The following is a 13,231-nucleotide window of genomic DNA, read 5'->3' as shown; positions in this document are numbered from 1 at the left end:
TTTGACGTGTTAATGTGTCTCAGTGGATCTAATTTAAGAAAACTATTACAGTACAAGCAAATGTCAAAATGACATAAGGTGTAAAGACTGCATCAAATATATCTGCATGAATAATTTTAGAAGACAGAAAGGAAGTCAATTTCACCACACATTTGCTGTCATTTTTAATAGGGGAAATTACCCCATTAGGAAAGCCAATGAGTTGCCGACTCCATTCAGCCATCCATCTCCTTTTCATTGTGCTTGTTTTATACTTCAGAAGTTGTTTTTTCTTTCACTAATTTACGCTTACTGGAGTAACTTTATGAATTCTGCCCACCTCTGTCTATCACCCACTTTTGGGTCATGACCCACCAGTTGAGAATCAATAATTCAGTCTTCAATGAACCTAACATGCATGTTTTTGAAGCGTGGCAGGAAGTCGATATGCCAGGAGAAACCCCACATACTGTAAGTACAGACATACAGGAAGCCCAGAGCCCAGATTCAAACTTCTATGAGTCAGACGTGCTTGTTACTATATAGTGCGCTGCCCTCAATTACAGACTCTACACTGGTAAATAATACATCGACATAAACAGCAATCTTTTTTACCATGAAAATACAAAACAATATGATTGGCCATTGGGCTTGTTCTAAAAATAGCTCACCAGCAATGAGACATTGTTATTTCCTAGGAATGTTGTAAAAATGATCATTAGAAAATGTACAGAGATTCATAGAAACAAAGGGTTGCTTATTGATTGATTTTTCCCACCTTGTATTGTGAGAAATCTATTGAATTCTCACATGAGCAATGTCCTCACATAACATATTTGGTAATTTGAGCAAATGTGAAACTGGTGGAATCCCTTGGCGGGTTTTGGTATTCAAGAAATAGCTCAAAGTTTCAAAAGGGTGTGTGACCCGAGGCTATATAGCCTACTAAACTGTACACACTAAACTACTGTGTACGCCTACAAGCTACCAGCTAGCAAATATACATTTGATTGTGCCTCTGGAGTATCTGAACATCTCTTTTTAAATAGGAAGTCAACCCCAACATTTTCTTGACCATATGTCATATGTGCCCCCGCTATGATACTGATTAGTATTGTGATACGACTTATGCAGCAAATACCACCTGTTGTTATCCATCTCAGGGGGCGGCCATTTTGCTACTTGCTGTTTGTTGACTGAAAATTACATCACAGTTGCTTGGGACCAATCACGGCTCAGCTTCAGAAAACTGGTGAGTCGTGATTGGTCCTGAGCAACTGTTATGTTATTTTCAGGGGACAGCAAGCGGCAAAAAGACCGTCCCGATATGGCTGAAAACGGGAGGATTTTGCTACTTAACTTATATTCCACAAATGCAATATTAATCAGTATACCATGTTTAGGCTAGTGGTGCTCTTATTGTACATTTTTTCAAAAGGTTGACTTCCTGCTCAAGCTACCTAAAGATTTCAATAGGCTTTTTTTTTGTACATGTGAAATTTCACACTACCTAAATAAGGGCTTATTTAAATGTGCCTTATAAAATCTTGTTCAACTATAACGGATGAGGTTAATCACATTAAGACAGAGAATAACCAGAACACTGTTTTTATTGCATTTGGAATGTAACAGTATTGAGCAGAATTGGTATTAATATAGTGACATGAAAATAAATGTTGTACACAAAAGCCCTGTGGTGTAATCATGATCACCTGAAAATATTTACACCACACCCATTCAGCTTTCTGTCCATACAAAGCTGCCTAACCACATGCAGCTCAGGTGTGGCCACATGAAACTTACACTTCTAACAAATCTTATGACATTTTGCATAGACATATTTTCCCATTGTTTTTGAAAATAAAAGAGGAAAAAAAGCATTCTTACCCACTCATCAGCCGAGTCACTAGTAACTATAAAACCGCATTGTCTCATTGTCCTTTCAGTATAAAAATGAACAAGTTTAATTTTACAATTTTAAACTCTGTAAAAACAAAAATGTACATCTCATACTGGAAGTACTTCTAACTACAAGTAACTATATTAAAAATCTCAAAACAAATACATACATTGTCACGTAAAGCGGAGTACACACATACTACCAATTATGCCAATTTTTTTTCCTTTCATCCGTTCAAAGTCAGTAAAGGCCCGACTCTCCGATTTCTGTGACAGTGGCAGATTATCCTAAGCAATTGTGCCGCACTGTGTGCATAGTGATTTTTCCTCCTATTTGCCCACAAAACGGTCGATGCTAACAATCATAAACGTTGAACCTGTTCAATATTTACATCGTAAACATTGAACACGTTTTATATCTTACAATCTCACATCCTTAAGTGTGTGGTTAACACAGTTTGGCCCGTGACACTGACTCTTATGTGATTTGTAACAGAATGCTAGCAATTAGGAAGAGATGTCAAGCACATGCTGTTTGTTACCAGACACAAATACTGTAGAGGAGCAACTGGTGGTGTTGGGTGTTTACACAACGGGTCTTCCAAATCATTCATCACAATAAAATAAAAAAATGACAAGGAGAAGAGTTGGCAATCAGACAAGCTAACAATTAGCCTAGCTTCTTCTGTACTGTTTTTTTCTTCTTTTGCCTCCGGACTACTACGACAGACATCTGGTGTGGGGAAGAAGACCCGTAATTAATGATCCAGATATTGTTGTAAAGAAGTCTGATGTAGTGTATTTGTCATCCCGAGTACACCAGACACTTTTGAGAGACATAAACAAAAACGCTCAACTATTTTTTCCTTATGTGTGACATTTCTCACATTTTAAAAATAGATTAAGATGTTGAAAAATCGGTATGTGTGTACCCTGCTCACGATTCAGACCCCAATTCAATGTGAAATGATATATCTCTACATAAGGCAACAGGCAGAGAAGCAGATTTTAGGCTGGACCATCTATTAGGCAGTAGTGTACAATGTCATAAATTCTGCTGTAACTTGTCACAGGTGTGGAACCAAGATATTTGAACGCTGAGCAAGTGTGATTATTTGAACATGAAAAGCAGAGTGGCGGTATTTACATGTTACATGAATGAACAAATGCAAACCGCAATCAAAGGACTCTTATCATGTGTTAAGGTCCTCATCCAAGCCACAAGGGGCACTGTAGAGTTTGATTCAGACATTTTTGGAATGGGTTTGCAGCACAAACAAATGGAAGTATGTCCTGTTTATGTTATTAATTTCAACAGATAAATACACCTTTAAACATTGCGATAATCGAGCAGAAGAGTAACAAGTAACTCAGTAACTGGTTCTCCAGAGCAGTTACATAACAGCTGCCTAGTTTGCATTACAGAGCATATACAGCAAATTTAGAGATCATCCCAATAATAAGTTCTAATTCAAAACACGGACCTTTTGCTATACAGTGGAAACTCCAAATTCGAATGTCAAAAAGAAAAACCTGCCAATACTTTTCAGGTACAAAATTGCATAATATCTTAGGTTGAAACAGCATCTTCCATAAAATTAGATATGGGGCATAAGTCTTCATCTTGGTGAGTGGCTAAAAGCTGAATAAACTCTACACGTGTGTTTTCGAATCCTAGACTTTTTTTTTGTTGCCACCCCAGAAGAGTACAGAGAGGAAGTGTGTGTGTGTGTGTGTGCGTGTGTGTGTGGGGGTGTGTGTGTGCGTGTGTGCGTGCATGCGTGAGTATGTGTGAAGTAAACCATTAAACAGGAAAGGGAATACAGTATGTTGCTACGCGTGTCTTTGTCTAAGCTGCTGTGTACAAATTGGCTAAACAAGAAATCATTAAAATAATAAAGGAATACTTTATATACCACATAAATCAGCTGGGGTGGGAGAAGAAATTTAGCTTCCAGTCACAATAATTATCCCTCTGCATGTTCATCAACACTGTTCTCACATAATCATGATCATGGAGAGTATATAATTTACTCTTTTTAAATTGTACTGAACAGTGGTAAAAATAATTTCCACATATGTAAGACAATTTGAGAATAACATGGACTGCCATCAGCAAGCCACCTCCCGCCACTTCCTTTGACGATACAACTTGTTAAATGATAGTGACATTACCAGTCTGGCTCTGGAATGAAATATTTCAATTGGATTTCTAATGGAACAAATGGTTTTGAAAAAGTAAATAATCGGTGGATTAGTGTTCGGCCTTAAAGTTTCCACTGTATTTAAATGCAATGCATACATGCATATGTTGGGTCCTTGTTTGTCCTGTCCTTCCACGGTGTTTGTCAGCTCTCTATAGCAGACCTTCTTGGCCATTTTCTTAAAATTTTCCGGGATTATTACAGCATGCTTTAGAAAATGCTTTATGTATTTTGAATGAAACCTGATGTGAGATTCTTGAGGTAATAATACAGTGCCACATTAGTATATCCTGGATTGAATTAGTTCACTTTTGATTTAAACTTGCATGGAATGATTTCCCTTACCTCTACATAATTGATAAGAAATGAAACTCAAGTTAAAACAGTCTGACTGTCTGAATATATTGCATAGTTTGTGGCGGCGATACCGTCTGCTGCAAAGGAAATCTTTCCTTTCGAGTTGACATATTCCTTCCGTTTGCTTTTTCTTTCTTCTAACCTGCTGCTCTGTTATTAGCCATTTCTTGCATGGCGCTCCAATTTAGATTCTATGTACGTTGCAAGTAAAAATCAGAGGTTGTATAGAACAGCTGCTATCCGGTTAACTATTCACTCCATACCATTTTGTAAAATTACTGCTAACACACACACACACCTCAAATAAAAAAAATTAAAAACTCAAATGACATTGGGGGGAAAACATTGAATCCTGGCTTTTCTCAAATCCACTAAGACAAACGGTCCAGCGTTGGAGACGATCACTCCACGTTCTACCTTCTTCTTTATGTTTTTGAGGTCTTCTCTCCCCGCAAAGTCAGGGCACCTGGCTTTGATGGGTATCCAATGGCTGTGTGTGCATCTTGGTGCTGAGGAGAGAGTTGATGTAAGGCCAAATCCGATCTGTTTCTGTTCCAGAAAATGAGTGCAGGATTCCTTGTGACCTGAGTGAAGAGGTAAGAGAACAAGTTACAAGTTACAAGTATGTACCATTTTTGTAAAACGTCATTAACTCATTCACTGCCATTGACAGCTATAGACTTTTAAAAATTCATTTTAACTATATTGATTAGTTTAACATTTTTTTCCATTTTTGTTAACAAGAGTATGAAAACCTAGATTTTTTGTTTTGTTCATTTAGAACAGTTATAAAATCTGTGATTAAACTAGTTGACTAGTGAAGTCATGCGTTTAATTACGATTACAAATTTTAATCGCCTGATGCCCCTAATTTTTAATAATCTTTTATTTTAAACCAAAAAACAAACACTTTTTTTTTTAATAATCTTCTTCTTTTTTTTAAGATTATTAAAAATGAGGGGCGCCAGGCAATTACAATTTTTTATTGTAATTAATCGCATGACTTCATTAGTTGACTCACGATTAATCACACATTTTATATCTGTTCTAATACAATTTAAAAAATCTAGGTTTTCATACTCTTGTTAACAAAAGTGGGAAACAAATGTTAAACTCATAGAAATAGTTCAAATGAATTTTTGACGTTTATAGCCATCAATGGCAGTGAATGAGTTAAAGGCTTTAGTTGCATCCTACCACACAATCAAATGATAAAAAAAACCCACAGCTGTGCTTGTATTAGTAAACTAAAAGAAAACCAAGAATTTACTAACTTGTATAAGTCTATGACGGGCTTCGCTACATCTTTGTAATGTCTCAGTCTGGCCATCAAAGCTTCTGGTTTGTCGTCATCATGCTGAATCAGTGGCTCCCCGGTAATGTCATCTTTGCCCTTTGTATCATCACACAGTAAACAGAGAAATAACTCAACATACCAAATGGGCCAGAACATAAAAAATGCACAAATAATCCCAAATATTTGGAGAAAAATAAGCTTCAAGGGAGACAGATATAGGCATATGCGTACATGCCTAAATGTATTTTTTTTTTAAACACACACAAAGTTATACTTGAACCTTGGATGAATGGCAAATTGAAAAAGATAAAACAAACTTCAGACAGACGATAACGTTTAAATGTATCCTACATTTTCTGCTCGTTATTTCCACAGAATCAATAAAAACTACATAAAACTGAGGCGCCTCTTGTGTCACATGGTGTTCTCTCTTTTGCTGCATGACAATGTTGCACAACAATATTATGACCATGACTCATTTTCCTGTGGTAACTCATGAAAACTCCTCTGTTGGGCCAAATGTCGACGGTGCACCAGGACGGAAGCAAATATTTTCATGTTACAGGAAGGCACAGTGACCATTCAATGGAATTGGCATCAAGTTTGCTTGATTGAAGCCTTTTTGAATTGCATTAATTAAAATATCTGCCTATTCTACACACATTCATCTAAGAGTGAACAATATGTACTTAAAGGAAACATTATGCATAATGTACAGTCAGAGGTGGGTACAGTAGCCACAAATTCTACTCAAGTAACAGTACAGTTACTTTAGTTTAAGTATTCTACCAAATACTTACTTGGCCATTTCGGCATTGTAATTGAGAAATGCTTCTCAATTGAAAGGTAAACCAACCAGTTCCAGAAAACAGGTGAGCCATGATTAGTCGTTACCTAATCCCTGAGCAACTTTGATGTCATTTTAAATTTACAGCAAAAAACAATAAGGCAAATTCTTCCACAAAACAATTATCTTAAATTAACTTAGTTTACACTCAGAAAATAGCACAATAGGCTCACCAGACAGAGATTATATAGCTATTAGCTGTTATTTTCTGTTGCTTTTACCAGGTTGCATGAAAATTAGTCACTGAAAAATGTGTTTTTGTGCAAGGGCGCTGAGACTTTTTATGCAAGTCGTGTGACTTCCTAGCTCCATTTGATTGGTCAAAATTGAGTCCAACGTCACAAATCGTTCCAAATCGAGTCATGTGACAGCGCCCAAGGCGGAAGTCTCTCTGACAAATGAAAACATAATAGATTTATAAAAAAAAATAATGTAGCGAACAGAATGTTGTTTAATGCAACAGAGCAAAAGTACAATTTCTCTTAACAAAAATACTCAATTAAAAGTAAAACTTTTGTTGCATTAGAACTACTTTGACAAGTACAATTAACCCAAAAAGTTAAAGTACCATTGATTGTCACACGCACGTAAGTGGGGCAAAATTCTTTCTCCGCATTTGACCCATCCCCTGAGAGAGCGGTGAGCAGCAGCAGGAACCGCGCTCGGGAATCATTTGGTGATCTAACACCCCAAATCCAACCCTTAATGCTGAGTGTCAAGCAGGGAGGCAAATGGGTCCCATTTTAATAGTCTTTGGTACGACCCGGCCGGGGATTGAACCCACGACCTCCCAGTCTCAAGGCGGACACTCTACCACTAGGCCGCTGGGCTGGTAAAATTTAAAAGAAATTACTGAAGCAAATGTAACAGAGTAAATGTAGTGCATTACTACCCACCTCTGTTTGCTGTGGATAGAAAAGTCTACACACCCCTGTTTAAACACAAGGTTTTTGTTAAATAAAAATAATTAGACCAATACAATTATTGGTCAGGGGTGTGTAGAGTTTTTATATTGTTGTGGGTTTGATCCTCAACTCAACCATTGTGGCCATGTCGAAGTATCCTTGAGCAAGACACTGAACCATAAAGTGTGTGAGTGGGCCTGGCAGCGCCGTACATGGCTACAGCCTCCATTTAGTGTATGATTGTGTGTGAATGTGAGGTTTTGTAAAGCGCTTGGGAACCATATTATGTACTTTGTAGATAAAGCGCTTTGTAAGTGCAGTCCATTTACCATTTATATCCACTGTATCGTAAATATAATATTGTTGCTTCGGACACAGAGCGTAAAAGTGTATCAAACAAGCCAAGTACAAAGGTACTCCAGCAGAGACCCAAATATTTGTACACAAACATTGAAAAGCACATTTTCCATAATATGTCCCCTTTAAATAGGATGTACTTTTTTGGTTCATATGTACCTGTGTGTGTATGACACAACATGTTGACAGTCAAAATTGAATGTGTACGGTAAAAGCAAATGATGTAATGCGGGAAACTAACAAGAATTGTGAGAGGGAAATCTGCTCTCACACTTTCCAAGAACATGAGACTGAATTATAAAGCAATAATTTGGTCACATCACAAGGTTTAGCTTTTCAGACCTGCACTCGGGGTGGATTGAAGCCCATGTTGTAAACTCGACCGCTGCCAGGGTGGATCAAGCGGTCACTCAGTCTGTCTTTAAGAGTCTCATAAGGGATGTTGAGACTGATCACCAAGTCGAGCTGGTACAAACTGTTCAGGGACTGGGCCTGTGCAAGTGTCCGTGGAAAACCTGGAGAGAAACAAGTAGTGAGAAAGTTGTGTGTAATAATGAGACACCACTAAACATGCTGTTAAAAAATTTCAAAAGCCAGATGATTATCCTGATCATAATCAGGTGTGTTGGAGGGAAACATCTAAAACATGCATCCCTATTTCTCCCTGTAATTTGCATGGACTTTCTCAGGGTTTTCCAGCGTACTCCCACAGTCCAAAACATGTTTGTTTAAATGACCCGTCTCTTTGTGTCCTACCTTTGGATTGGCTGTTGATCTGTCCAGGTTGTTCCCACTTCCCACTACAAGATTACTTCACATAACACAGCACCAGTAAAAAACTGATTACAAGATGATTATTGTTCACACAAGACCTATATGGGAGTGTTGACCAATTGCGACCTCCAGAACTTCATTGAATTTGAATTTGAAATATCAAAGTGATGAAATTGGATACAGCAACGGTGCAGTAAATGTACACTTTGGTAGAGAGCTGTTATAAGTATAAACACATCCGGGCATCCAATTTCTGTTACCAAGTCTTAGGTAGTGTATAACTGAAGCCTATCCCAACTGACTTTGACCTGACTAGTCCACAGATTTAAGTCCAATCTTTATTAAGAGAAGTACATTTTCTTCTCGTTTTCATTAGTCGATGAAAATACATACTGATTTAGTCTCAGTTATTGTTTATTAATGATGGGGTTTTTTTGTAGTCCAGTTTAGTTTTATTCCGGTGAAAAATGTGTGTTGACGAAATTATTTTTGTTTAGTTTTCGTTGACGAAATTAAAATTACTGGTCACCAGTAAATCGCTGGATAAATGTAGACAAACAACCATTCACAATTTCACACATAATTTGTACATTCACACCTAAGAGCAATTTAGAGTCTGATTAACTGAAAATTGATATTTTTGAGATGTGGGAGAAAACGGGAGAGAAAACGCACACACACTAAAAAGTGCTGCAAGCATTAACACAATACAATATTTATGCAACCAAAATATTAGACATGTTTGCCTGACGGTCAAAGTTTGTAGGCTTGAATCTCAACTAGCTTTTAGTGTGGACTCTGTGGACTCTGTGGAGTTTACATGTTCTCCCGTTGCTTGCGTTGATTTTCCTCAGGCAGTTTCTTACATATTACAAAAACGTGTGTTCGGGTTAGGGAAGTTCACAATGCATATGGTGAACACATGTCATGACTTAACTGAGACCTTTGAGCCTTGTGTCTCGAGTCTCGGCGGATTTCGCCAGCCTCATTGTTTTGTCGCACTTTTATGCAGGTCCCATCCTGTCGTCTGTTTTTTGTTTGTTTTTTTGTTTTTAGTCCAGTCAGTAAGCAAATTGTTTGGGCTATGTGTATGTCAATTACACAGTTGGAATAGCTATTCATACAATAAACCAATGATGTCCAAATTCGGTCCTCGAAGGCCGGAGTCCTGCAGGTTTTGGATGTTTCCCTGCTCCAACGCACCTGTTCCAATAAACAGGATTGTTCTCAGGCTCATGCAGAGCTTGCTGATGCGCTTCAAGTGTGTTGGAGAAGAGGAACACCCAAAACCAGCTGGACTCCGGCCATTGAGGACCGAGTTTGGACACCAATGCAATAAACCAATTAAAAAGGAATTTAACTGTTAATTTAAGTTCCTTCCTATTTATTTGCGTTCACATTCACGTTTGCATCATACAGAACTACTTCCTACTTCCGTTTTCTATTAATCATGGGAAATGGAGTCAGGCCAAACATAAGCTGAGCATTTCTGGCAGTGCATTTTCAGTTTTGGGACCACAGGGTATGTATATCAGTTTTATGAACAAGGTTTTGCAAAAAATAAAATATAAATAAATAAAAGTGCTTGCATTCATTGATCGATAGCTGCATGGAGAAACAAAAGAAAGCAAGTACTGTACTTGCGTTTGGCAGTAGATTCGAGGTGCGTTCAATTACCACTCACACAGTTGGACATCTCAAATATCCATAGAAATACTCATTATGCACCAAACAGCAAGGATTAGTACGTAGAAACATTTTATAATTTATTTGACATACCAATATAAGAACAGCCGATTGTCAACTCAAGTTGTAGGGGCAGAGTAAACCAATTGTTCCAGGGCTAACTACATTGCCACAACAAGGATATCGAGCAAAATGGCTTGGATAATGGTGAGCGCCTTGACTTGTTTAGTGCTGTTGAACTGTCAATCAAGATAGCATTAAGCATTTGCGAAATTAATAATACAACCAACAATCAAGAGATTGGCTAGTGATTAAATTTGTTATAAATAGTTCCTGGTGAGAATTTCTTGTATATTTGATTTTCTGCGAAATTGTAGTGTCTGGGTTTTAAATTCGGAAAAGCTATTCACCCGTTCACAACAGCTAGCAAGATTTCAATGTAGCCTCGCTTCAGTCCTCCCTTTATCCCACACTTGCGTCTCTGATAAATGTTACCAGCTTGATGTTGTAAACTGAAGCTTCTTGGGTGCGCCCGCACAGCTACAGCATATGTCATGTTTGGTTTCTGTTTTTGGTTGTGTTTTGGGACTAATAATTAAAATGAAAGCAGAGACATTAGATGTGGCCAAAGAGAAACATATTTTAACAAGATCATTTTAATAATATTCTACTGGCAGGTCCTAGAGCGTTTTGAGACATGACAAAAAGTGCATCTTTTGAAAGTTGAAAACTCCCCCTTTAATTAAACACGATTGCCCATCTTACATGCGCATTGCACATCAGATGAAAAAATGCATCTTGAAGTTAATTTTCTGAAAAGGTCTTCTTTATAATTTTTTGGCATGCATGCTTTTTTTTTTAGGGAAAAAAATCATGTGTTCAGTCGTGGTAAATGAGTGAACAGGTGACTCCAATATCCTATCGAAGATTAACAGTGAGTAACAGACAAAGGCAGGAAGAGGGATTATCTGACATTTCTTGAAAAGGTAAACATGCTTCCATGTAGTTTTCTTGAGCTGTATGGTACTTTAACTACGAGCGAAGCGTACTGTATATGTACTTCAAAACATTACAAATGCATTGCCTAACCGTGCCCTGTAACTCCTCTATTTTTCTGGCCAGCCTCAAAAAGCTATGTTGTTTACTGATTGATTACTGATCCTACTTCCAAGTTTAATCCTGTGACTCACCAAGCAGTTGTGTTCAGCAATGTTTGTCCACTATTAAAGATACTAGATAATATTTAACTTGGAAAAACACAGTGACCTGTTGTGCTTTCAGGACAGCTCCACTGAAATAAAAGGGGCATCCATGGCCAAGTGGTTAAGATTGTCGCCCGGCCCCAACTCCCCTGGAGCGAGACATACCCCGAACTGCTCCCCAAAGGAGTCATCTGAGATAATGGGGGTGGAAACAAGTTAGCCAATCACCATAAAGGAATGTTGGCCATTCCCATTTCCAGCATTTATTATGGATAAGACATTGTGTAAGTATTACATGACATATCAAGTATCAGCACACAAATAACTAATATATGGAATATTTTCTTACCATCTAAAAGCCAGCTGTGGCAATTTAGGCGTTCCAGTCTGGGCATCATCAGCCTGGTCATCACATGATCAGGCACCAGCATGCCTCTCTCCACATACGTCTTTACTTCCACTCCTGCCTCTGGTTTACAACAGACAGATAACATACTTCATTTATGGATTTAAGAGTACATCATCTGAAATTCAAATTAGTATTCATTCTGTTGCTTATATTAAGATGGCACAGGCAATGAGGTGGTAAACTCCAGCAATTCCTAACTGGGACTGTCAAAAATCTGTTATGTAACATGGGCAACAACAAGCTGCCTTCAATGTGATTTTGAGCCAGAATTGGGAAGTGGTAACATAAGTGTATGGACGCACGACATCTAATTGCTTCCTGTCCTAATGGATAGCTTATAAAGAGATGCATTTAAAGTTGTATGCTCGGTTGCCTTCACACTGTGGAGTGAAAAAAAATGTGGTAATGTCCAAAAAAAACACGTTTAATTATTCCAAAATGCATTCGAAGACTTTAAAAGCATTCGCCTACAGAATTGGAATAGTTAGCTTGATCTGCTGTCATAAACAGGACATAAAGTATGCATCACGTGTTTGTAAAATAAATAAATAATATATTTAGTTATTTTTCAAACAAAAAAACATTCGTGTTCGTGGAGGGCTAGGAGACAATGATGATGAAGTTTATCTTCTTACCTGTTTTAGCTGCTATGCTCTCACGTAAAAAGTGACCACTGGATAAATACTGCAGGCCGAAGCTTTGCGCAATCCTCTCTGATATGGTTCCTTTACCTGATCCCGGAGGACCCATGATAGCTGCGCGGAACAACTTGGCCATGTCTTCCCTCGGAATCCAAATAAAAGTCTGCTCCCGTTTGCACGGAGTGTAATGCGACTTACTTCTCGCGTTTGCTTTTTGCAAGAAAATTACTCGTTAAAAAGGGATAGCTACTCCCAGCAAGTTCCACGAATGAGCGGTAACCCCCCAGCTCAAACGTTTGGATGGCAAAATAAATTCCTGTTTATCTCGGAAGTGTTCGAACCTGTGCGCAAAGCCTTCACTTGGTGCCCATTTCCGTGAATACAGTACTCCAAGCCCAAAACCCTGTTTCCTCCTTTTTTTTAAAGGTCTTCTCTTGCCTACATTACGGTAGCCTATGTCTTTAAAAAATAGTTCATACACGAATGGAAGCGAGAGCCTCAACAACGCCCCATTTTACTGCGCACATCATCCAGGAAAAATGCGGACGAATGATTCACAGTTACGCATGTCGCAGGGCAATGTGGTATCTGTAGTTTTTTCTGTGATGGCAAGCTCTCCCAATAATTCTACTACTACACTTTGAAAAATCATTTAGGCTATGCTACAAACTCTC

The 13,231-nt window shown here is 38.1% G+C and overlaps 1 protein-coding gene across 1 annotated transcript; it reads right to left on the bottom strand.

Annotated features, from left to right (window-relative positions):
* Positions 1–1,571: 1,571 nt before the first annotated feature.
* Positions 1,572–13,058, bottom strand: ak4 (adenylate kinase 4). The gene is made up of 5 exons (XM_086089384.1): positions 12,552–13,058; positions 11,857–11,976; positions 8,188–8,360; positions 5,714–5,832; positions 1,572–5,023 (listed from the first exon to the last, which is right to left on the bottom strand). The coding sequence occupies exons 1-5, from the start codon at positions 12,691–12,693 to the stop codon at positions 4,897–4,899; spliced, it is 681 nt and encodes a 226-aa protein (XP_085945510.1). The 5' UTR covers positions 12,694–13,058; the 3' UTR covers positions 1,572–4,896.
* Positions 13,059–13,231: the final 173 nt, after the last annotated feature.

Source organism: Leptonotus elevatus, chromosome 11 (genome assembly GCF_054856555.1).
Source record: "Leptonotus elevatus isolate MCC_2025b chromosome 11, RoL_Lele_1.0, whole genome shotgun sequence".
NCBI classification, from domain to species: Eukaryota; Metazoa; Chordata; class Actinopteri; order Syngnathiformes; family Syngnathidae; genus Leptonotus; species Leptonotus elevatus.
This window is presented reverse-complemented; position numbering and strand designations above follow the sequence as displayed.